General features: G+C 41.0%; 2 protein-coding genes across 2 annotated transcripts; one reads left to right on the top strand and one right to left on the bottom strand.

Moving 5' to 3' along the window:
• Nucleotides 1-248: 248 nt before the first annotated feature.
• adrb2a (adrenoceptor beta 2, surface a) lies at nt 249-1,403 on the top strand. The gene has a single exon (XM_030766411.1). The coding sequence runs from the start codon at nt 258-260 to the stop codon at nt 1,401-1,403; it is 1,146 nt and encodes a 381-aa protein (XP_030622271.1). The 5' UTR covers nt 249-257.
• Nucleotides 1,404-14,802: 13,399 nt separating this feature from the next.
• On the bottom strand, nt 14,803-26,216 carry sh3tc2 (SH3 domain and tetratricopeptide repeats 2). The gene is made up of 18 exons (XM_030765551.1): nt 26,165-26,216; nt 25,360-25,458; nt 24,517-24,645; nt 23,945-24,072; nt 23,733-23,838; nt 23,479-23,622; nt 22,419-22,614; nt 22,192-22,265; nt 21,872-22,067; nt 21,411-21,544; nt 21,236-21,286; nt 19,176-20,894; nt 18,696-18,873; nt 16,934-17,084; nt 16,557-16,679; nt 16,260-16,410; nt 15,523-15,719; nt 14,803-15,339 (listed from the first exon to the last, which is right to left on the bottom strand). The coding sequence occupies exons 1-18, from the start codon at nt 26,214-26,216 to the stop codon at nt 14,803-14,805; spliced, it is 4,365 nt and encodes a 1,454-aa protein (XP_030621411.1).
• Between the last annotated feature and the right edge of the window lie 366 nt (nt 26,217-26,582).

Below are 26,582 nucleotides of genomic sequence, written 5' to 3'. Positions count from 1 at the left end.
ATACAGATACGAACCTCAATTTTTATGGGAAACAAGGACAAAGAAAAATATTTCTGGAGGTTTGTGAATTTTTCTTTTGCTTTATCTTAATGCTTCACTAGTACTTTGCTCTTTCTTGTTGAATGCCTGTCATTGTCAATGATTATATATCTTTGTCTTTATCTTGTTTGCTCCAGACCATGGAAAGTCCAAAACCTTCTTTGTCTCTCAACATTTCAAAGGAGCCCAACGTCACCTCTTTCTACAGTGAGGCAGAGATGGTCTTGTTAGGCATTGTCATGTCCATTCTGGTCCTGGCCATTGTCTTTGGAAACATTCTGGTGATTACAGCCATTGCACGGTTCCAGCGGCTACAGAACGTGACCAACTGCTTCATTACTTCACTGGCCTGTGCTGATCTGGTTATGGGACTGGTGGTGGTACCATTTGGTGCCAGTTATATCATCTTTAACACCTGGCATTTTGGCAATTTCTGGTGTGAGTTTTGGACGGCCACGGACGTGCTGTGTGTAACAGCCAGCATCGAGACACTCTGTGTCATCGCCTTGGACCGCTATCTAGCTATCACCTCACCCTTTCGTTATCAGTCCATGCTGACCAAGTGCAAGGCCCGCATTGTGGTACTGTTGGTATGGATCATCGCGGCCCTCATCTCGTTCCTGCCCATCCACATGAAGTGGTGGATTTCTAATGAAGACAAGGCACGGGAGTGCATGAACAACACCTCCTGCTGCGAGTTCGATACCAACGCTGCGTACGCCATCACCTCCTCCATCGTCTCCTTTTACATCCCTCTGGTGGTGATGGTATTCGTCTATAGCCGTGTCTTCCAGGAGGCCAGGAAACAGCTGAAGAAGATTGACAAGAGCGAAGGACGTTTTCATGTCAATAACAACGCTGGAAATCAGGAGGGTAACAGTAGCAGTGGTGGACAAGGAAACCACTGCGAGGTAAGGATTGTTAAGAAGACGAAGTTCTGCCTTAAAGAGCACAAAGCTTTGAAGACTCTGGGCATCATTATGGGAATCTTCACTTTGTGTTGGTTGCCATTCTTTGTGTTAAACATAGTGGTGGCAATCAGGAGGGTGGACGACTTAAAGCTAACTTTTAGGATCTTAAACTGGATAGGTTACGCTAACTCAGCCTTTAATCCACTCATCTACTGCAGAAGTCCAGAGTTTAGATATGCTTTCAAAGAGATTCTGTGCCTCAACAGATCACGTTATCCCCACATAGGGCCTTCTAATGGATTTTATAGTGGACATAGCTGGCAGAGCGAACACCAACGAAGGAGCAAGTGCAGCTCGGAGGACAGCGATCCGGCAGAAGGGAGCTCGGAGAAAAGTGAGTTTTGCGGGTCTGTGGACAGGACTGACTCGAATGGAAACTGTAATAAAAACTAACGACTTGTAACCTGTATGTCCTGATCCATCTCCTCACAAGTCCAGACACGTTCCAGGGTGGTTTTAATCTCTCACAGAGACCAGACAAACAAAAACACAATGTTTCCTTGTGTCGTCCGGTAAGTGAGATGGGTGTGTAGAGTCTAGTTAGATAGAAATTATTGGGGGAAAACAGATACTTTTATATCGACATTTTCTGAAAAATGATTTTGGTCTCAGATGAGTCACATTTTTACTCCTCTACCTCATCCTGTACTTAGTTGTTTTTATTTTGTTCCATTTCATTTTTTTTATTTGTTTCCCCATATCACTATTACTTACAAACAGTGCATTTTACTGTGGCTATTAGAGATCTTCTCTGTCTTTTTAAAGAGCTTTAAAGACTGAAGTAGGCTGGTTTAGTGAGGAGGTTACAACACTATTTTTTATGTTTCTAAATGAGCATATATTTTGAGTAGTAAAAAAAAAAAAAAAAGCAACCCACAAACAGTTTTATCAATAAAATGATATTGGGGAATGAACTCTGTATTACCCATATGGTCAAATAAAGACATAGGGTGAAAGATAGAGCCATTCTCTGAGCCTGCTTTCTGATGTCCCTTGTCTTTTGACATGCATTCCTTCCCAGGTCAGCTCTTATGTAAGACAGAGATATTGAGTCTAATCTGTTGAGCCAAGGAAAATCCTTATGTTTTTCTTAGACGTTACAACTGACATCTGAAGAGAAACAACAGGTGACCAATTTTGTTCTTCTGTGCCAAACTGAGCACCGGAGAGAGTCAGTCAGTTTTGTGAAGAATTATTCTTTCTTGAAATGTCAGTGACTTTTTGGCTTGAACCCCACCCCCCTTTTTTTTTTTTTTTAATTTTCATCAGCACGCTTCCTGTGAAACATATCATTTCAGAATCTGCATGACTGCACTGAGGAATGAGGTACTGATATTGCGAAGCAGTCAGCAGTCAGTTCTGTACATGTTGTGCTTCCTCCGAGGCGATCTTTGTAAGTTAACGCTGTCAGAGTAATGGATTCGCTTCCTTAATTTGAAATATTCTCTTTAACTTGTGTCATGCGAGCTTTGGAATGAACCCTTTCACTGACTGACAGTGGCCTTTACAAAGGACCGTGCCACAGTAATGAAAGGAGAAATCAAGAGCTTACACTGACGGTTTACAGAGTCAAACGACTAATATGATTCTGCCTCACAGAATAGCGTTCATAATAATCCACAGATTAATAGAGAAAATCCTTAATTGTGTTTTATATTACTGTATCCATGTCTTATGAGCAGTGGGTTCGTGGACCAAAATGACAAATCTGAGTGTCTTTTGGTATCAACCTGCAACAAGACTTGTACTGCGATCCAAGCTTAGACTGCTGTTTTTGATCAGTTCCCACTGTCTTTTTTTTTTGTACCTCTCTCTTTTGGCATGGTACTACATGCTGCCAAATCCCAAACCCTATCCCCAGAGACTGATCTGATGAAATTTCACAAAGTCCGACAGACCACTGTAAAATGCTTTAAACTCTGTGTTTATGTAAGAAACGATCCGATTCCTAAACTTTATCTGGACCTCTAATATGGTTAGGAGATGTTCAGTTTCCACTCTTCGGATGATTATCACAGAATATTAATGTTTCAAGAATTGCACACTGAGTAATTTCCCCGTGTTCTCAGATTAGCTGTCTGTATATTTAACCAGTGCACATACGAGACGCTACATTATTACTTTTAAGGATATTTTTAAAAAAAAAAAGAAGAAAAAAAATCAGTGTTTGTGAGTTGTTTATCTGTGCATGTGGCTATCTTTTGAAGTGAGACCAGCTGCTGAAACTGTGAACTTTGTCCTTTTGGAAAATCTCTTTGTACTGTATTGTGGCTCTTTGTGTTAAGAGTTGAAGTATATTGTGGTTAAACAAGCAAACAAGCGCTTTATATTTCTATACATTTCCACACGTTAAATCTTCTTGAAGGAAAAAAAAAAAGAAAAAAAAAAGATGACGATCAAATTGTGTTTCACCAAATTGCAATGCAAACAAAAATTGCTTTGTGGTGACATGTCTTGCAACACCTTTACATATTTAAATAGATATTGTTAATGACGTCAACTGACATTCAATCGCCATTCTATTTGGAGACAGCACTGTAACAGTGAAAAGTGTACACGTAATGTAATGTTTAGATCTCTATTTTTTGTGTGTGTGTGTGTACGTTGACAAAGTAAGTGAGAGCAATGAGAGACACTTGTTAACACTGCACCCTTCTGGTGGTGTTCTCTTTTGCAGACCGTCTAAGTTAATTGCTTGTGTTAGTGTCTATCTTATACTAGTCTGTGGTGTGTGATGTGGCTGTTAATGAAGTTTTTATCTTCTCTGTTTTGTGGTAAAGGAGAAACGGTGACATAATATAGCCGACTGCATATGGCTGCAGATTAACTCAGCGTTCTCTGTTTACACTAAACATGATTAGTGTTGACTGATGTGCTGTTCTGTCCTCTCAGCTCCTGCTAACAAACATTTAATGGGATTTTTTTTTTTCCCTTTTTTTTTTTTTTTTTTGTGGTGAAAATGCAGATGCAGTCATCTAAATAGCCTAATTTATGAGATGGACTCTAATTAAATCTTGATGAGTGTTTAATGTGTTGCTCCTGTGAGAGCGGTTTTCGATTTCATTCAGGTTTTGAATGTAAACAACCCCATGTTGGGTATTACTTGCCACCCCCTCCCTGTTGTCAGATTTTGAATGTGTTCTAACTAAAAACGTTTCTTTAAAAAATGATGAAGAATTTTTGCCGTCGCTCAAAATATTTTATATGAGGTTAAAAAAAAACTACCCTACTGAAGAGCAGATGTGGTTTGAAATAGAATCTTCTGCTCCTTATTTTTGTGAAAATTTTCATGTCATGCTTATGATTCCATAGTAGCGTGGTCACAGCCAGTTTGAACGTAAAGGCAAGCACTGTCATCTATAATTTCATCTCTGCAACACAACGCCTTCAACTGTGGTCTTTGCTGTATCACAAAGAGCATCAATGAGTATATTCACAGTTAAATGGTTTCAGTTTGTAACTGTTTACAAGTACTCCACTGTGTGTAGGGAATAATCAGTCAGTAAACAATTAGAAGCCTATTCGTTCCTCTTTAGAGCATTCTCTGTGAGTATATGCTTCAGTACAGGCATGCAGTACAGTGTTCAGTCTGCTTTTTCTTCTAGTTAAGTGTTTACGTGTTGCCTCTGAGTTGCTCTCATCCAACTTTTGCCAACATTTGATTGGACTAATGAAGTGTGCTTTAAAATATCTGTTGTCCAGTGATATATTTATGAGATACAATTTGTGTCACGACATTTGCATTCTGTAATAAATAATGTATTTAATGCATATCGTATTGGTGAAAACTGTTTTTCTTTTGTTTGTTTGTTTGCTTTGTTTGTTTGTTGGTGTGCTTGCCTTTCTTTTTTTTATTGGTCTGGACGAGAGTTGTACATCAAAACACGTCGCTTTAAGAAAACAGACGAGCAGTCAAACTGACAGCGCGTTCGTGAGAAAAGAAAAGGCTTAAGCTTTTAAGACAGTAAAGTGTCAAAGAAGTATTTACAGAGAGGGTGTTGTTCCAGCTTTAGGCACACGAACAGTAAAACATGTTTCTTTAAGAAATGCAGAGAATGAGACAGAGGGAGGCCAGTCTGAGCTGGCCTTTGACTGTGACATAGCGTTTAAAGCCATTTCAAACACTCCTCTAGGGATGTATCATTCTGTTCCCACATACCCATCCCCTCTCTCTCAGCAGGAGGATATCAGAGCCACAAGACAATTACTCTTATTTAGAGGTAAATCAATCAGTAATTGAGACTGACTATGAATTGTGTCCATCTGTCTCTCTTGGAAAAAAAAAAAAATATATATATATATATATATATCCCCCTGAAGAATTAGAATTCACCGTTTACACTCAGCAAAGTGATAGAGCCATGTCTATTTCAGTATGGGAAAATAAGGCTACAGCATGTGATTGGAACGGTGGACGATATTGTAAAATATTTCCATTCCACACTGGCCCTTATTTCGGTCCCAGATTCCAGTGGAGTGCATTTTTTCGTACACTTTGTCCTCTTCATTTTTTTTTTTTTTTGTTCCTACTTGCAAAGGGAACAGCTACAATCTAATAAATTAGATGGTACATAAACGTCTTTATGTTTTGGCATATAACCAGAAACAAAAGGCAGACCTTATCTTAACGTACACAATTTCCATATGCTGAGCCGAGGAGGAAATAGGGCATGTGAATTTTTAATGGCGTGGTTTTGGACGGCCAGTGATTCATGGCATTATTGTAAACGGAGAAGGTTATTCCTGATTGAGGGGCTCGTAAGCTGTGCATGACATTTCGGAAAGAGCAGCACCTGATTTGTTTAAATGGGGTTCAATATATGGAACATTCAAGAACACTAAAACAACTTTTACCAATATGTCAATCAAATGAGGAGGAAATCATTGAGATTGCTGATATGCAGTTATTTATAAATCAAAGCAGTATTAGGGCAGTGGGTTTGCTCTCCTTTTGGAAGGTCAGACTTTTTTGCACTATGAATACAATTCTGAGGAATTAAAAATTGCAGGCAACAGTGGGGCTGTTAAGGCACTTAACCCTGGTAGTTATGGATGAGCGTGGAACACACCTGACCCATACGTGTTTTTTCTGTGCGTGCATGCATGTGTGCATGCATGTGTGCATGTGTGTGCGTGCGTGCATGTGTGTGTGTGCGCGCCTGTGTGCGTGCGTGCGTATGAGCTTTCCTCTTTCACAAAACCACTGTTTGCCTAGGCTTGACCAAGTATTCAACACAAAGAAGATTTGTATGGCCGTAGAGAGAGAACAGCTTGCCTGGCCACATCCTCTGAGATAATGATGGCTATTAGATCCTCCATACTTCAGGACTCCTATTCTCCCATCTTACCACTGAATCCAGCTGTGAGGCGGGATTTATAAAGGGAAACTCTGAGTTAGAAATCACACCAGACGCAAGAGTGCCTCTTGTGTTCAGATTAACATCTTTTGAATGGAAGCCCACAGCAGTTATTCATATACACACTTCCAATATAAGCCACTTTACTTCAATTAAATTGCCGCTCCAACATGTCATAAACACTGTGTTTATGACACTTAAGCACGTCTGGTCTACTCATTCAAAACCGAAATGAAACTGTTATATCGGTATTTCCTTCTAACGGGATTTCAAAATATTCCTTCGTTGTCAGAACAAACAAAATTCATGGTTCTGCTGTGACGACTCTTGTTTCTCTCAGTTCTGACACTTCTGTCCTTGACTTCTCATCAAGGCAGACGTCCAGCTAAGTCAGCCAATTTCTGAGGCCTCTCTGTTCTTCTAACTCTCTCTATCTCTCTCTCTATCTCTCTCTCTCCTTCCATCTATATGATTGTCCCATTGAGGGATCATGCTGTCTGTAGTTGTATCTGTGATCTAGGAGTTTTCCCCAATAGTCTGCTGAAGATGTGAGGGGGGGGGAGAAGGAGAAAATGGGGTGGGGGGGGAGTCTCTGATGCCGTTCACCCAATCTCCAGAGACCACCGGGATGATGCTCAGCGTGGCACCACACTGTCTGAAAGCAGCAGTGGACTCCAGAGAACCTCGGGGGGTGAACCAAGCAAAATCAGCTTCCTGAACCTCGGGTTAAAACAGCAAACCCACAGAGCTTGGTTTCATTTTGCCCTTATGTCCAAGAAAAATACATAAAAAAAAAAAAAATGTTCTTCAAACAAATAACCCATGGCCACACGCTGCGTTCTTTTCCCACGTTTGAATTCTACATGTTTCTGACGTTTCATAATTTTAATATGACTTTATAAATCTAACGCAGCGACATGTCGCAGATGCTAAAACTATCAACTTGGCTAGACAGTACACAAATGTCAACGTTTCTCCACAATTTGAACCTTGAAAGAGTTTTCAGTGCCAAACAGGGTCCAAGGCTGAGACATGAGAGACGGGGAATATGTCAGCTTTAGATCCAAACATGCACGGTAAACACAGACAAACAAAAACAATAACAACAACAGGAGCCCATGCCGATTTGGAACCAGACACTACTCCCGGGCCACTGCACTCTGAGCGCCGATTATGGAGACACACTCAAGAGCCATTTTCACAAGGTAAGAACAGAAACCTCCCCTGGCAGGCTAATGATTTTGCCATTAGAGTAATTCACCCGCTTATTCTCTCCTCACAGAACACGTTGTCTGTCATGTGTTTTTCACACTTTCCCAGCTGTGAGCGGAGTCACATCGGCACCTTCTCTATTTTTGGAAGGTACCGGAACAGTCTAGAATACGTCTCTGTTATTAGTTATCAAAGAACAATGTCACTAATGCCTGGAAGTGTCTGCTTTTCTTTGAAAGAAAAACACAAGGACGTAATTAATCGTTTTCGATATTTGTGTTTGTGTAAATACAAACGTTGCATGAGTTGAATGCAAAGATGTTACGTCATGCTGATGGCTGTAAATAAGCTTTTATTAAGCTTATTTTGTTAAGCTTATTAAGAAGGAAGCAAATATGAAACCAAGTTTTTTTGTTTTTTTTTACTCATCTTTGACTCATTCTACTGACAAATACTATATTGGTCGGTTTATTCATCAAAATGGAGAATCAATATGGGCTCCCATCAGCAGGTTTAATACTGAATGACTTACATTAACTTTGTTCCTCTTTTGTTCAAGGATTTCAAAGTGCAGAGTGACTAATTTCCTCTCTCTCACTCTCTCTCTCTCTCTCTCTCTCTCTCTCTCTCTCTCTTTCTCTCTCACTCTTTCAGTGATATACTCTTTAAAAAAAACCTGTTTCATTCAAGACACCACAGATTGAAAAACCTTGTGGAAATCTGCTACTATAAAGACAGGGCTGTTTACCACCTTACAAAATGAAATATCATGGATAAGAACCCAGCTGGGATCAGGACCAAATACAAAAGTCATGATTATTCTCAGCATATAACTGTTAAAGCCTTAAGAGACGTATGCTCACAGAAAACCTTTTTTCTTTTCTTTTCTTTTCTTTTCTTTTTTTTTTTAACTCGTCACTGTTTTTCTGGAGGTATTAACAACTGTAAAATGGACCTGAATGCTATTAATGGATGTTAATTAGCTGCATTTAATCATTCACGAATGGTCTGCACCTCATTTTTCTTTAACAGTGCGTGAGCTTGTACAACTAAAATTTCTTAAATGATTTCAATTTCAAAGCGCATTTCTGAGGTAAGTTTGAAGGACTGGAAAACCCATTTCATGATTTACAGGTCTGCTCGATTCGATAACAGCCGCAGCGAAACAAAAGCATGGGGAGCATTGGGGAGACGTTTCAAGCATTGTTTGTGATTTTGTTTCCTGTCACATAAATTCTCTCATTTTGTTTTAATAGAAGCGATTGGGTCTGGATCCGCAAATGGAAAATTTGAGCTGGGTTCAGATTAAGATGCATGAGATTGGTTGCAAATATTGTGCGTTATCAGAAAAAAAAAAAAAAAAAAACCTGATCATAAATTTCAATTTGATGTTTTAAAAAGAATGAGGGGAGGAAAAAGGTATGCCCAATACTCTCAGCTGAATGACATTTGGTGACGCTTGCAATTTTCATTAGCGTAATTCAGAAAATGTAGTCTTCTCATAGCTTTAGTTTTTGGCTGCTTGCCCAAAAAGAAATCAAGAGTGACAGAAACTGAATCCCAATGGTCCGTGTCACAACCCCCCCTCACCCAACCTCCGCCCCCACACCCCCTTCTCAGCATCTCTCTCTCTCTCTCTCTCTCTCTCTCTCTCTCTCTTTCTCTCTCTCTCTCTAGCTCTCTCTCTCTCTTTCTCTCTGTCTCTCTCTCTTTCCCTCTCTCTCTCTCTCTCTCACACTCTCACTCTCACACTCACACACACACACACACTCTGTTTATTCATCTGCTGTGAGTGGAGAATCTGAGATGGTTATGGTGCCTGAGTAAACCAAATAATGGGGAGAGATTCATTGTCTTAAAGGACTAAACAAAGGCCATACATGGTAGTAGAGAAAGAAAAGGCCAGTGTCGAAAGAATTAGCCATGATATGGGGCAGACTTTAATAGAGGAAGCGGTAGAGTTACAGGCTGGGTTACGGTCTTGATCATTTCCAATATGTTTTTATTTTAGGAATTATCCTACATATCGGAGCTGATTGAAGGTCCGGTAGATGCAACTGACCGACTCTCCTAAAGGACATAAATGAACCACAAAGTATTCCTCTCTGGGAAGATTGCGGTTACAGTCTGACAAAACCATTCAGCAGTCTTCATTTTCTGGTTGGTTTGAAGGAAAATGGTATACCGCTCTGCCATGATGGATAGGTTAAATGGAAAAATATCACATAGCCAAGGTCAAAAATTGAAGTCACCAGAGAGAAATGGCTGAAAGGGTCTAATGTACTCGTCTTCTCATTGGACAAGATGGTTGAGCAAGGTCTGAAGTACAATCATTAAGGAAATTTATGAAGTTTTGCCTCAGCACCCTCAAACCCAAGAAGTCATGGCTTATCTTCATTAAAGTTTAGAAACTTCACAACTGCTTATCTGCTGCAGACATCTTAGATCATTAAAACATCAATAAACCTCAAAGGGCATAAACAGATGGGGGGGGGGGGGGGGGGGGGGTGGGCTAAAATAATATATGAAGATTGAAAGAGCGAGGACAGGGAGACAGAAGGAGAGAGGGAGAAGGATGGGGGGGGGGTGTAGATGGCAGTTCAAGGTTGGTACAGAAATCATTTTACAACTAATTACCTCATTTTTTGGAAGCTGACTTAATGTAGCCAGATGCATTTTACAATGCAGGTCAAAACATTTTAAACAAACGCATGCCGACACTCCGAAGCTTGGCGCATGCAGCGTATAACCAGTTCTCCCATAAACAGAAGGAGGGAAGAATGCAGTGGAGGAGTAGGAGTTACGCTTTCTCAAACTAATGTGATAATGATATAGTTTGACAATTTCTGTAGCACAAAGCTAGAACATTCCCATATGGATGATACAATATCCTTCCAAAAGAAATATTAACTGTCCATTTAAATTTCGATTTCTACCACTCCAGTATAGTTTATGCTTACGATTAATTATGTGTTTGGGTGTCATGCCAGCCCAGAGTGGTGTGAATGAAGCAATCACTTTGAGACAGAAAGAGGAAGGTCACGCGTTATGCCCACACCCACACAAAGAGCTCATTTTTGGATAGCACGCTTCCACCAACGGCCTCTTAACCACGTCGGAAACTATGCGCCTTAATTGTCATGTTCAGCAGCTATAATCTAACAAACTCCCGAAGACACAAAGCAAAAACTGCTCCATTAAAGCGCCCTCATGCAGGGTCAGAGACGGATACTGTTTACCTGACTGTAATCTGACACACCATATCGTAACTGTTGCGAGTTTGCAGCGTGATTGATGGGAGTATTACGGGCAGAGCTGACTGTGTTGGCGACTCACTGTGTGACTGCTTATCCTATGGTGAGTGAAATAGACCCCGCCAGGCCGTGATAAGAGATGAGGACCAAATATAATGGGTACAAGGATGAGAGTACATGTAGAAGCCACCATGTTGATGTGATTAGCTTCTTCATCTGCAAAAGACGTTGGCAGATAGTACAGCAGAAAAAAAAAAAGAAAAAAAAAAAAGAAGAGCTAATTTCCCCTGAGATGAACTGGTTGATACAGCACAGCACTGTTGATGTTCCTCCTCCTCCACAGAACCTTCATCAGAACCAGACTGTGACGAATTGGATACCCCCAACTGGACCAGCACTGCCTTTGTTTTTATTGTCATCAATCCTGTAGTGGGGTTAAACTAAAGAAAAAAAAATGTCTTATACTCATTAAAAAAAAAAAAAGAAAAGGATCGCTGTCAAACCTCTTGGTCCTGGAAAGCGTTTCACATTAGCAGAACTGAATGTCCCCCCCCTCACCTCCAGGGAGTAGTGATGCTTATGACATGTTTGACAACAGTTTGTGGAGTGTAACAATTCTGGCTCTCGATGACGAGACCATTTCTGTCCAAATACTGAGAGAGAAGAGAGAGAGAGAGAGAAAGAGAGAAAAAGAAAGAGGGTGAGGGAGAGAGAGAGAGAGAGAGAGAGAGAGAGTGGAAAACAAGCTGGTACTCATTAAGAGAGAACTTGTCTCCAGAGCTCCAGTTCTTGTATTTCTCAAGGCCCAGATACTGTGAGATTCATTTCAAACGCTGATGTTACATTGTACAGGTCCCTTCAATCATGCTATGCGTGCCACTGTTATGTCATAGCACACTGCCAGAAACTGAATCAAATTCATCCTTTTCAAATAAAGGATTGATTTAAAAGATGATGTTGCGAATGAGCAGACCCACGTTGTGCTTGTTAGAAGGTTTTCATCACTTGTGGTCCCACTTTGTGATATGTTGTCGTTAAGCCAGGCTCTGAAAAGTGTGCCTGGGCCTACTCAAGGCCCGAATGTGCAGCTCTGGCCTACCTCTTAAGACGTTCGCACTGCCAAAAACCGAACCAGTTAGCACCATTGGAGTGCTGTGCAACTTCCTTAAACTGGGCCCTGTTTTCCTGAGTAGTGAGAGCGATCTCGAATTAAGATGTGAATTTACGACCTATTTTAAATCGAGGGATTCACAGCTTTGGCACCCCGTTTAGGTTGAGCAAATCGTTTCTTTTTAGCATGCTGACAGATCAAAACATAGCAAGTTTACTGAAATAGCCACAAGTATGCCAAGTTCAAGACTCAGCGCACTGTAAATTAGCATAGAGATGGGAGTCTGACTTCAATGCCGGATCGTCGTCGGAGCCAAAAGGGCACTGAACCAAGTCCTGTCACAAAGACATACTCAAGAACCACTGAGACTGGTTTTCCTCTCAGGTGCCTCCTTGTTATTGGCAATCAAGGGTGACAACAGCTGTTGTTAGGTAGTGGTGGGGCAGGGGAGGGGATGGGGATGGGGGTGGGGGTGATTGGTTGAGGGGGTGCTGCCATGGCGACTCAGTCAAAAACTTTCACTTTGAACAATTCGACTTTGACTTTGAGTGCTATGATATTTCCAGTACTTTCCAAATCCCCCTAACTGCTGTGATCAGGCAATTGTTTTCATAAACCTACTATTGGCTTATGACTCATTTGGAATGTAGTCTCTCATTTAAATCAGTGCCTGAAGGAGAAAAATATCTGGTCCTCAGCAAAGCAAGAAAATTATGTATGCATAAATTCCTCTTTTGGAGCGGTACATCAACCAAGGTGAAATCTCCTGGTTTTGTTTTGGCTGCGCAAAGCCTTTTCCTTTTGTTTTCTAGAAACTGCCAAAGCAAGAGCGGGATTTCGTGAATGATCATAATCCACTGAATCGCAAACATTTTTTAATAGCAATAAAAGGGTTTTTTTTGCATTCTGACGAAACCCAGAGACATATTATAAGAATTTTCTATGTATGTAATGTGGAAAGAAAGAAAGAAAGAAAGAAAGAAAGAAAGAAAGAACTGAAAAGACACTTTTCGTGCTTTGCGCAGTGCCCGCACCGCTGGTGGTTTTGAAAAGAAACTTCAGGTACTAAAAACATTCTTTCTTCCTTTGTAATGTGGCAAGCAAATATACAACTGAAGAGAGGTTTTAGCACAAATATGCAAATTCACATTGAGAGAAAAGTCTGCCCTGATGTCAGAGGAAAGACAAGAGGAAAACAATTACACTGAAAAGAAATGGAAAGCCCAATTTAAGCATAATGTAATCCATCTGTGTTTGTATGATTATAATATTGGCCTTTGCATAACCTTGTGTTCGTTGTTCTCTGTCATTTCGTTGTTTGAATCATTTATAATTTTGCAATAGCTGGTGTTCTCATGATCCGTTAGCTTTTAGAGGATTATTCTTACAAATCCAAAAAGAATTATTGCAAAATTCAGATACAAAATTGAGCATTGTTTTGGGGCATACCTATTCTGATTACCAATAGTAAACAGTTATGAGAGTGAAGTACGGTCCAACTCTTCTTAAGTCACCATGAAATAAACAAGTGCTGCGTGTTTCCACAGTATGAGTGTAACATTTTACCGAAAATATTTACAGTTAGGGTATGGTCATATGCATATATTTAGAAATACAGAAAGTCTTATATATAGAAGTGAAATCGTTTTACACAGGTTTAAAACTTTCCAAACACTGTCGTTCTGGCTCTCACTGCTGCCCTAGCGAACGAGAATATATAATCAACACTGCCCTCTTGTGTTACCAAGCAATACTCGCATTCCGTTTATTTATTGCTGTGTCAACTTATTTCACTCCTTAAACACCTTGAGATCACACACCTGATCTAGTCATCGAGCCTTTATTTTTAATGGATGTACAGGATCAAATGTGACACTGCATGGCTTGAATGAAAGTTGCAGTGCTGTGAGTTCCTAGTATTGAGGCTTGGAAAAGCGAGCTCACTTTGCTTATATCAAAGTGAACCTACATTTAATCAGGTCTATTATACATCCATCCAGTTGTTCTGTAGATTTTATGTGTGTCAGGCCAGGAAAAGTCAGTCAATGTTAGTTCTTCTGTTACATGTAATGATTCTGACAATGACAGGCTGTTGTCAAACACACAGTTAAAAACTGAAAAGGTTGCATGAATAAGTCCTGCTTTCGGCCTAAACCAAATAAAAATAATTTGTTACAGGGAAGGAAAGGAAAGAAATCATTGCCGGGCCTGCTAAAGGCTTTACTTAATCCTGGCCAGTAAGTGATCCCATAATGATCACATCACATGGCAGTATTGTGTCGTAGAGTAGACTGGTGTTTTGTAAGCGTTCAAAACACCAAAAACATCATATGTGTGAAATTAACGTTAATACCCACCATCTGCAAGCAATCTGTAAATTTACAGTAATGCAGGGCAAAGCAATTTTCTTTATGATGCGGATTTATTTCTGGAAGACTTCAAAAAAAAAAAAAAAGAAAAGAAATTCTCATAAAAATATTTGCCAGAGCAAAAACATTAAGAATACTCAGAATTTAACCCCATGATAAAAAAAAACCCCACACACACATACATATTTACAGCTTTATCATACAAATGCTCTGAAAAATCAGAGTGTATTTCAAATAATGGAAATTTAAAATCTCCCTGCATATGTACAGAAAAAAAAAAACGTGCAAGTAGGAAGGCATCTTATTAGTTGAAGAAATTCAAAAATGCTCAGAACTTACTGTATAAAAAAAACAACAACAACAAATAAATAAAAAAAAAAAACCCTCTGTGAATGATTTTATATACTTAGTGCAAACATTCTGTGCATTTTAAAACAACATGCTTGCGTTATGTATTCAACATTTCTAATTAACTCCATCTGGTTGGTATTAGGTCTTTACTGGACCTGCATCAGTTTCTGCAGGTTCTGAACAGTCTGTATCATTGCTGTCTGTTACGCCGTGGTCGGTGATCTCACAGTCGTCCCCATCTGTCTGGGCCTGTGTATGCTCCTTATTGACACAATCATCAAGAATAATCTCCTTATGGTTTGACTGTCCGTGGTCAGCGCTCGTTTCACTGGTTTCCATACAGTCAGGTTCCGTGCGATTATCATTGTCTGTATCTGTGTCTGAGTTGACCGAATCTGCGTGGACAAAGTGTTCAGGGGCCGCGTCCTCACCGTCCGTATTCGTGTGCTCAGCATCTGGTTGGTCTGTGTTAGCACCGTTAGCATGTCCTGCTAACGCCCTTTTCAGGCTCTGCGCACTGTTCAGGTATCTTCGGCTCAGCTCAGCGTCGGGCGTGTGGTGGGAGTGAATCTCTGCCAGCTTCATGTAGATGATGTAGAGGGCCTGAGGACGTTCTCTGTCCTCCAGAGCTGCTGCCAGGGCCAGGTGGAAATAACCAATGGCATCAAAAGCGTCCTGAGGGAAACATGTCAGTGATCTTTGATTTATCATCACATATAAAACCATGTATTTCCTTCTTTTCCACTAATTGTCAGCGGAGCATCACATCATAATGAGGTGGGGAAAAAAACAAACAAACAAACAAACAAAACAAAACATCTCTCAGAACACTAACAATCTCCATAGCAACAGCCTCACCTTTAGCTTGTGCAGGGTCAGATCTCCCAGTCTGTAGTAAACTTCGACAAAGTAGCGAGCTTCAATAGCATGTTCCAGGCATACAGGACTGAGGGAAAGGGACTTCAGATAGTAGTTCTCTGCCATCTCATACTGGTCCAGAGAGTAATACACACAAGCCAGGCGGTGGAACGCTACTCTCTCATTTAAGCGTACACCTGAGAGTGAGAGACGTGTCACGGTTGATATACTGCTAGCACAAAAAACAATTTTGTCTTTTTTAGTGCAATAGGAAAACAATCATAAAGCACATGTTTAAATATAAATATTGGGGAGAGCTGCGGTGAGTACCAGCAGGGGGCGACATAATATTGAATTATAATATTTGGCTTGGTCAGCATCCCAACTAACACAGGGGAATATCAATGTTCTGGGAAAGCTGTTGGAAATGATGAAGCTTGTGTAATACCGAACTGGATGTACAAAGTGTGGTGCAAAGTATTTTTTAAATGGGCTGAAACACCCATATCCAGAGCTGGGAAACAGTACAATTCAAAGCAGTTCTCCTTTACTGAATAGTAAATTAAAGGACTTAATTGCCACAGAATTCTTCTGTATTTGGATTTGAAAAGATATAAGAGCATTCGAATCGAGGTTATCAAATTCGCAAAATCTCCACTCTCCAGATGCTGCTGTTGATGTGTGTTGATGATTTGTCCACCTTTGAACACATTGACGGTTGTGTGAGCATTACTTACCAGTGACGGTGCTGATCTGCACTGCCAGGATGGCGTACTGCAACGCTTCCTTGTTCTGGCCCTCCTTCATTAGCAGCTCAGTGAGTTTACTTAAAAGCCTGAACTCTGAATGCACATCTTTAATGCTCCTCGCAAAAGGCAAACTCCCGTCCTGTAAAGGCAGAACAGCTCTTAAAGCATCCAACAAAAAAAAAAAAACAGTTCAATCATTCAATCTCAAAAACAAACAAACAAAAACAAACAAACAAACAAAAAAAACAATCATTCCTAAAAACGGCCAATCAAAATGATGCTTACTATGTAAAATGGTAAGGCAGCCAAGCGGTTCCTGTGTCCTTTGAAGAACACATCTCCAGCCTCCTCATAAATGCTCATTGCGAAGCGTGGATCATTCATCCTGAGCGCGGTCTTTACTGCCGCCTAGTAAACGTGTTTATAGAGAGGAAGATCGCAAGAACATCTTCTATAAGATTTATAAACAAGGGTGAGGCTTTCTCCACAAAACATGTACAGTGCAATCCAAACAGTCCACGCAGTCTGTAGATCCAAAGATCAACGAGGCTTGATAATTCTTTGAATCACTAATTTTTCAGATCGATACTGTGGTTGTGGTTCATCTGTCATTTATGAGAAATATGTCCCAAAACCTGCCCAGTGGCCTTTTATTGTCTCACCTGGAGGTACATGTCAGTCAGCTCATCCTCATGAATCAGATAGTAGATGCGGCCCACCTGGAGCCATGACTCCGACTCCTCCTGTCTCTTCCCAAGGTCAATAGAGATCCTTAGGCTTTGTTTGGTATAGTCCAAAGACTTCCGTGAAGACCTACAGATAGTTTATATTATGTGATTGTCACAGATAATACTCAGTTCATTTTAACAGTGCTTTAATATCAGAAAATGAAAACACATAAAATGAGTGATAGAGCTTGTATGTATTTTGTGGTGTTCAGTATGTACTTTAGAAGTTCCGGTATTCAGACTTGTTGTACATTTTATCCATGGAGCATGTGATCCGGCTCTAACGTGGACCAGCTTCAGAAAGACTGAGTAACACTTTTTGTGGTTTGTTTAATCATGAGATGGTATGACAAGTGTCAGAGTAATTACATGAGGCATTTCTGCAGTCATCCCACACCCTAACTACATTTCTTTGACACACTAGTAATTTTACAGGAAACTGAAAGCAGCAGCAGAGGAATGTTTTATTGTGCTCAGTAGGTGGGGCTACAGGGCTGTAACACTGATCGGAAATACCTTGAAATGGGAGTGAAAAAAAATATATATCATTAAAAAATCATTAAAATTCTTACTCTAACTGGAAGGGTTACGTTGAAATATTTTACATACATGGGTTATGAAAATAGGTGCACATTGTTACCTGGCATATGACAAAAATCTAAACTTGCATGAGCTATCATTGGTTAAATCATCACATTGCTTCGCTACATGCTCATTTTATTATTTACTGTACGGAAAGTATTTGATTTTTTCAATTAACTATGGCCATCCATTGCATTTGTAAAAAAAAAAACAACAACAACATGCATTAAGTTAAACTCATGAATTATGTCAGAGTTAGCATGACCATTGATTGGTGCGGTGCAACAGAGTTAGCATGACCATTGATTAACTGATACTTGATAAATAAAGCACTTGTACTTCCTCATGAAAATATTGATCACAGACCACTCATAAATGTATTGCCAGTATGGAGGGAGTGCGACAACACATGTCATAGCTCTTGACTACACTCCCAACTTCCTGAAATTTCAAACAGTTCCCTGGGCTCTCTCCGTTATCTGCTGATCTCTTCATATTTCCCATTCTGTTAATATGAAGTTGGCCAAAGGTTCTGTTTATTATTTCTGGTCGTATGTTGTTCATTTGTGTTACAGTATTACAGCTAACGCCCAACGATACAGGCACTGCTCATGTCTGGCTCACAACAACTATGTGACATTTAAAAAGCATGCCACCTATTTGTCACCGGACAGGTGAAGAAAACAATGTATGCACAACTTGTAAACAACATATATATGACATTGCTGACGTAGCTCTGTTGTAGAACTCTGACCTTATCTACACTATCACAGCATCTCATACACCAGGGTTTAAGATACAACAAATCTGAACAACTATGAGCTTCTGATGTATATGTTTAAGACATGTTAAAAGTACCTACCTGCTCTAAATAGTTACCCTTTAAGTAAAATAGTTGTTGTGTCTACCAGTAATTTCTTGATATTAAGACACATACTAAGTTTTTTTTAAACACCTCATTCACAGAAGGTGTAGCAATAACCAGTATCCCACCTGAACATCACTGGTCTTCACAACTGAAAACAACTTTAATCGGGAAGTATTTTATTGTCCAACAACTGAGAAATCATAAGCATATGTCTCTGTAATGGACTGAAACATTTCGGGATCTTACTTTTCAGTGTTGAGTGAGAGGTAGAGGCTGCTGAGGATCTCCAGATATTCTCCCTCTAAACGTTTATCCTTGAGCTCTCTGGACAGCGCTACACAGTGCTCATAGTATATGATACTCTGTCCATAGAGAAGCATATCGGCATAGTGGCGACTCAGCACCTTCGCCACAACCATTTGACCTATAATTACAAACGACAAGTTACGTTTCAAATATCGATAACGATCTTTTTTGTAAATTAGCAACATTCATTATAATTTCAGTAATGTCAGCATTTTTGCGATTGACCGATCCAACAAATTTTTGCAATATTTTGCTAATTAAATTGGAGACAACTTGATTGAATTTAACAAAATTTCTCACAGTGTCACATGTCAAAGACAAGCAGTGCCATGAATAAGGCAAGGGCATTATAGCACTCTATTACTAATCTGGTGCCACGATGACCCAAAGCCAAGAAACTACATTGCTTGGTTAACTCACTGTGTATGTTCTTGGCACTTATGGCGATCAGAAGGCCCATCTCACAGCACAGCCTGAATTCTTGGCTCCCTCCCCGGTCCTTGTAGCTCCTACCAAGCCACAGTAGAGCCTGGACATGCTCCTCGTCTGTGGGACTCTCAGAAAGCAGCTGGAATAGCCTCAGTGACCTGAGCAGAAAGCACTCAGCCAGGCCTGGAGCCCCAACAGACAGCGCCAAACAACCTAGGTTAGCAAGAGCTAATGCTTCGTTGCGCTTGTTACCATTCTCCTGTGAGATCTGAAGGGCACAGTGGAAATTCTTAGCTGCTTCTGTGACCTTGTCCTGTTTGCGGAAGCTCAAAGCCAAGAGGTTATGGACCACACCGCGCTGTGTGGGGCTGTCTGTTTCATGTAAGGACCTGAGAAGGGGTTGTAGAGTTGTCCGGGCCTTCTCAGACTCCTCAGTCAGAACAAGCAGCCATGCTAGGAGCACCGAAGCCTCAAAGCTCTCCTCCTCATTGATTTGGCTACCCATTTGCACAGCCTGCTGGGCATAGGGCATTGCCTTCTCCAGAGCTCCATGCTGCTGGTATACACTGGCCAGGCACAAGCATAGGTCCCTCTGGGTCTTCAAGTCCTCCCCTCGATTAGCTATCGAGAGAGCCTGCTGGAGGTACACCACCACCTGTGCTGGAAGAAGAGATGTCCCATCCCTCCAGTGTGGATTTAGTCTCACTGAGTTCTTGGTGAACAGTTCAATCTTTTGGAAAGCATCATCCAGAGAATGGTCTAGGCCCGAGTCCAGACTAAGAGCAGCAAGTGCCAGATAGGGCAGATACTTTTTATGATAGAGCCGGCACAACATCCAGTTAAGGTCAACAGGACTCATAGGCCTTCCCTCCTCTGCAGAGAGAGTAATGGTGAGAAATTGAAGCCTCTCCACAAAGGGCAAAGCATCCTCCATCTTCCTGACCTGTAGAAAGAGACTTAGGATGAGGTAACAAGTCCGAGCCTCTAAATATTTGTCATTTTCAACAACCGATTTGCGAAGTATTGGTTTGAGAAGCTCAAACTCGTCGAGAGAGCAGAAGTTATGACAGGGAAGGCACAGTATGAGAGCACTAGCTTTGTCCAATGTGTATGGCAACTTGTCCATTATCCTTTGCTTCAAGTAAATGCCTGTGAGGTTAGTATAGAGGGAAATGAGAAGAGGTAGATCATCAAAGCCCGGCACAGGGATCTTCAAGGCCTCTTCAAAATACACTCGAGCCTGCGAGTACTTGAGCTTTTTGGCGCACAGCCTGCCGAGGAGAAAGCAGGCTCGACGGTGGGCCCAGAGCATTTTGCTTTTCTTTGCCCCCTCTCTCACATTCTCCAGATGCTGAAGCACCTCGTCCTCTGAGAGTCCACCAAACAGGGTGTCCAGGAAACTGTAGGAGAGGTCGCAAAATGTGTGAAAGGACTCCTGAAAGTGATCAGAGTTGAGGAGCATAAGGATGGGGTCACATATCTCCGTTTCCTCGGCTTCCCAGCTGCCATCCTCCAAGAAGAGAGGAGGGTCCTCCTCAAACTCATCCATCTCCTTGAAGGTGTCATCCAAGCTGAAAGAAAGCACCTCATTTTCTCTGTCCAGGTAACTTTGGGAGGCATAGAAGGAAGGTCGGGGTGAAGACTGATATGGGGGTGTCCCACTCTTTTCTGAAGCCATGCTCTGCCTGGCGCTCACTGTGGTCTTCTGTTCTGGGAGGTAACAAAAGGGTTTATTTTATTACGGTCACATACAATTTTGATTTGGTAAATCTTTTAATTGTGAAAATAAACATAAAGTTAAACAGGAAGAGAAAATAAACAATGTAGGCTGATAGAGCCAAGTCATCCACATCTCTTGTGCTGTTTGAACTGTGCATATGATAGAGGTGATGATAAAGAAATTGCTGCAGCAGTATAAATGACTGACCTACTAAACAGATCCACCCAACCAAACGCAGACAAACACAGATCTATAAACATTTTAATAGAAGTAGAGACCTGGTTTTGAAGCTGTAAGCTGCAACCATTCTGAAGCTGTACTATATTCTTACCTGCTTTTGGTTGATTTCTGATGTACATGAAGTCAGATTTGTCAAGCCTATCTGTCAGAGCAATAGAAAGATACTGTTAACAGCTGGAAAATGTTTGCAAAGGAAGACGGCTGCTTTAAACAATACGAGGGTGTGTGGGAGCTATCTCCTGGGCAAGGAAGAACCTGATTTTTACCTAATCTGTAAACAGTGCTGATATCAGAGGAGAAGAGTTTGTCCAGCAGGCCGCTGTGACAGCACTCATGGCAAGGGTTAAACTGGGACAGTGCCACCCTCTCCTCCTCACTCAGAAAGACCAATTGTCCACTGCTGTGAGAGACCAACAAAAGCAGCATTATTGGCCGCATGACTACCATTCTGACCTCTTCATCACATCATCATATAATCAAACCCGCCCTCCTCCCTTTATCCCCTGCCCAACTGCCAGCAACACAAAATCAAATTCAGCAAGGGTCATAGGACAAATAACACGTTAACTTCCCAGCTGTCAGTTTTCAGTTGAATGCGTATATCTGTAAAAAAATAAAAGTAAGGCTGTGTTTCTGTGTAACATTCAATAAAGACTGGGGACCTCATGGCTGAAAAAAAAACATATTAGTATTGTTTGTGCTGTGCTTTCATACTGTTGTTTCTTACAGAGGTTTGATGTTCTCAGGCTTCATGTGGGCTTTGTGGACAAATCCCACATTACCACTGGAGACGTGTCGGCCAACGAACAAATTGAGACCTCTGAGGAGAAAACCTTCCACCTCTATAACGTCCCCTTGGTTGAACTGCAATTCATCCATTCCTACGGGGTTGTAGTCCACTGTTGCTATGCAGGTGCCGGTTGCTAAAAAAGAACCAACGAAGGGGTGCAATGTAAATTCTACATATCACTTAACTGGTACCCTGCTTGTTAATCAGAAGCATGTCTGGAAATGTTCGTATTTTTTTGTAGTTCCGAAAAAGCTCACCTGCAGGATGCTCAAATAGATCCTTTACAGATGGAATCCCCCCAGTATTTCCTGGGTATTTCCTGAGAAACCATCTGACAAAACAGACAACCATTAATAAATTACAAATGCTCACTCATTGTCGGCTGTGATAGATCCTTCAGCATTAAATATTGCATGGGCCTCACTGTGCTTAGAATACCTTGGAGAGAGGAGTGTGTTCGGTGTAAAAATGCAAGGCTACTCACTGGTAGAAGGGGTAGGGTAGAGGCTGCATAGCATGGACAGGTACCAGACCATGCTGTCCAGTGGACAGTAGAGTGCCTTCCCAGACAGACTCCTGTCCAGTATCCTTCACCATAACCAGGTCATTCTTCTTATAGCACAGCTCCTCTTCCTCCTCTGCGCACTCACTATTGGACAAAGCCTTGGCAAAGAATGAACCTACGCACAGACAGATATAAACCTGAATAACTGTGTGTTATTCTCTCTCATTCTCATTTCCTCTTATTCCTCTTCTCCTCTCCTATCTTAATTTCTTTCTTTCTTTCTCTCTCTCTCTCTCTCTCTCTCGCCTTTTTCTCTCTATTTTGGGCGCAGCGTAAACAGTGAGAAGCACAAGACGGTTGTTTGTTTGTTAATTGGGCAGCATTTAGGAACTTACTATTCCAATGATGTGCTCCATAACAACTTAAGTAACATGTAAAGCTGTTGATGTAAGTTACAAAGGCGAGGGCAAGTGGAGTTAAATTATATGTTCTCTGATAAGATCTAATCAGTCATTCCTGCAAAGAGCAGGTTCATTTGATTAGATAGAGACAAGGACGAGGATGTATTTAGTGTATCCATTTCTTAGATGGTTAATCCATTTAAGATCTCTGTATGTTTGTATTTGAGGTTCTTCTCAGAATAAAGCTGATCCATCGCTCTGTAATTGTTTCAAAAATAATGATTCAGTTCATGGACCATGACAGCCACTAGGTAAGTTGATAGCACAGGCAGTTTGAATTCTCAGAAGAAGGACAGTGTTTTGGTTGTTAGTTTCAGTCACCAATCACAGGGAAATGTACAGTCTACTGACACGCCAACCTCCATACTTGGAATGGACTCTCTATAAGGATGTCACATGGCTTTGCTTTATAGGCTTGTTTTGATAAAATTCTGCATGAGGTGGCTGAACGAAGGGATATTCCAGAATGAAAGAAAAGCTAAGTATGTTCTGCACTTACATTCTATTCATTCATCTTCCTGTTTATAGGAAGCCCTGTTGATTGTTGTGACTAAGAACGATGGAGTTTTGGCTCTTACCCTCTTGTAACAGAAGTCCCAAGTAAAGCGTTGCCAAGTGCTCCTCATCCACTGTCACACAAATCTCCACATCACTCAGCAGCGCTGGGTCCAGCCAAAATGACTGGTCACAGAGGAAGTTCTCTAGACACCTTGCCACATACCCTGAAAATTCCCCATTAACATCGTGTCTTATCAGTGCTTGTCTGATTTTCTCAAGTTGCGAAAGGTCATACTTATTCTGATACTCTGTGTTGTCTTTTAAGAAGTCATACCTAAAGCAAGATAGGTTGAGAATTTCCAAATTTCTTCAACTGTCTTGAAGGTGATGACAAAACAGTCCTTCTCGGCATGAACAGATACCAGCCGTGCAGACAGGTCCTGGAAAGATTCACAGGAATTTGTTGTTAGAGTTAATGCTATTTGTGACTACCCATTAATCGATGAACACAGCTATGTAATATGTTAAGGGTCTCTGATGACAGACCTTGAAAAGTTGGATAACATCCTGACTGTTGCTCTCCACCACCCTCAGTCTAGTACGAAGTGCTTCCTGCAGGTGACTGTCAGGTTCTACACTGGAACGCCGCCGCCCGCTAAATACCAGCACCACCTCTGAACATCATTAAAGTAAATGAAGCTGAGTTAGTAGGCAATAATAAACACAATACATTATGAATATATATTTGTTACAATGGGCACAAACGCTTAGCTTGTGAACTGGCGGGGTCAAAATTGAGGTCGTTGAAGCGAAAATGTAAACTGTCCACAACTGAACATGCTAAATAGTTACAACTCGGTTTAAAGGGAGTCAAACATTTGGTACAAGTGCACTCTCTTCAATGAAGTGCGTACAGCTGAAGACAGATGACTGACATTGTAAACCAGCTAATAGACCAGAGTGGAGTGCACATGACCGTATGGCTGAGTGCAAACATTATGGCTGTCCAATATGACATTATGGTGGCGAATCTGCTGATTCAGGGCAGGCATTAAAGCCCATTTGAGGGGGGTTTACTTCTTTAGTCTGTCAGGCAGCATAAGTGGTGTAAACTTTACCTGAGGAGAAACGCTCTCCTACAGCTAAGGATACAGTGCTGCTCCTGCAGAAAGCCTGCTTCCTCTTCCAGTAACTGCCCGAGTCACTGTCAGCCTCCACCTCCGCCTCTGCCTCCGCTTCCTCCTCCCCTGATTCAAAAACAGAGGAAACCAGGGTCAGCACAAACTTCTGGACAAGGATGGAGCACCCATGAAGTCATATGATCTAACAGAACTTATACAGAGTTAAAGGTTTTTTAATTGTTTTTTTTATCTCTCTCTCTCTTTTTTTTTTTATAATGCCCTTAGTAAGCAAAAAAAATGATTAAAAAGAAGGAAAGAGAACATATCCAAATATAGCGAGTTGAGACAAGTAAAATTAGTGAATAGCCTATATCTCATAGAACAAAAATATTTTGTGTTTGAGTTATGATTTATTTGCTCTCCAGTATCATTAATTTACTTGCTTACTTGTTCATGAGAGTAAGTATATATGATCTACCATATTAATCTTTCAGTTTACATCTCAGCATAAACAGGATCTGTAAACTGTATTGTAGTGTATCTATAAATATCTACCAGATGGCTTAAATAATAGCCCCTTTTTGTTCCAGGATGAGTACGACCTTCCCCGTTTTGTGAATTGTAAAAGGAGGATGTCCAAAATACTTCCTCAGTTCACGTACGACAAAACAAAGCCCCAATTTTCGAGATTGTAAAATTGTTTACTCAATATTGTTTGAATGATTGCTTAAACAATGGGTCTTTTATGACAGTAACTACAATTCTTCAATTTTCTCTCCTGCCATCTGCTCATAAAATTCAACCAGTCACAGTGATCAGAGCTCTGAAAGATGCTCTTACCTGTGGTCATGATGTCATTTCCTGGAAAGAGCTCACTGGCCCCAGGTAATGTGTATGGTGGCTCACTCCATAGGGCATCAAACTCAGCAGGTGATATGTCTGTGGAAAGGAGAGCAGGGTTATGATGGAAGAAGGAGGATGGAAGAAAACATACTTTGACTAGTTCTGGGAATGTAGACTGAAGCTTTAGAACGGGACATTAAGCAGGGGAGTGATTCTATAGCAGAATCGCAGGACCACACATCTGCACCAAAGACAATGCCTCCATTAGATAACACAGTGGACACAATGCACATTCTGAGACAGACTGGGAGCATGCTCTCTTGTGTAAACATATGAAAAGTCCATTAGCTTTTCTCACACAACAGGATTATCTGATCGAAAGATACAAATTGCCTACATTTTAGGAACTTCATATTGATGGATTATCTTCTCTGCTAACAACCTGATTATCATTCAAAAATGATATTTTGATCAACCTCACTTTAATAAAGTTTTCAAAAATGACACAGAGCAGCAATACAAGGCTTTACATCACATACACACAGAAAACAACAGTGAGCTGTAATGCAACAAACTGTGTGACGCACAATTAGTGACAAACTCACTTGTCAGAGTGAAAACAATACAAACATCACACTAAGCACAAACAGCTATCTAGGCACAGCACGCTTCCTTGTCACATGCTTTACCTTCATGGGTAGGGCTATTACCCATGTTTCATTGAAATACAGTGTTGTCTTTCTGTCTAAGTTACTCTTCCATCTCATGGCAAAAGTTTATGAAAGCCAGGGACGGGACCAACCTGAAAATGAGAAGCAGTTTTTCAAACACGGAGCAGGACAGCAGCATGCCATGGTGGTGTGGACGACAGGTTAGCCCTACTCCTCAGAATCAGTGGCGCCAGCTCACATAGGAATCCACTTAAGCTCTACTGGATATTATTGATGGAGTTGCTCTCTCTCTCTCTTCCTCTCTCTCTCTCTCTCTCGCTCGCTCTCTCCCTCTTTTCCCTTGCATAAACAATGGCTTTGGCGTTCTTGATTCATCCGGATGTCTCTATCACATTCTCTTTATCAATTCACTCTCTAACTGCTCACTGCGTCTGTCTGTCTGGCTGTCTTCCTCTCTGTCTCTTGTGCTGGCCGGACAGTGAGCGTACAAAGCTCACTTTGCTGGGTGCATTCTTGTGTGGGATGGGCAGTGGTTCTGTGTGCCAAGGG

Source organism: Chanos chanos, chromosome 2 (genome assembly GCF_902362185.1).
Source record: "Chanos chanos chromosome 2, fChaCha1.1, whole genome shotgun sequence".
Lineage (NCBI taxonomy): Eukaryota > Metazoa > Chordata > Actinopteri > Gonorynchiformes > Chanidae > Chanos > Chanos chanos.
The sequence above is the reverse complement of the archived record's forward strand: the minus strand, read 5'-3'. Positions and strand labels throughout refer to the sequence as shown.

Bases quoted from the DNA above. Each gene is read 5' to 3' on its own strand.
- adrb2a (XM_030766411.1), top strand. From the start codon at position 258: ATGGTCTTGTTAGGCATTGTCATGTCCATTCTGGTCCTGGCCATTGTC.
- sh3tc2 (XM_030765551.1), bottom strand. From the start codon at position 26,216: ATGGCATGCTGCTGTCCTGCTCCGTGTTTGAAAAACTGCTTCTCATTT. The intron at 24,073-24,516 runs GTAAAGTTTACA...AATGATGTTCAG, and splicing joins AGGAGAGCGTTTCTCCTCAG to AGGTGGTGCTGGTATTTAGC. The intron at 15,720-16,259 runs GTAAGTAATGCT...TCTCACTCTCAG, and splicing joins GCAGATCAGCACCGTCACTG to GTGTACGCTTAAATGAGAGA.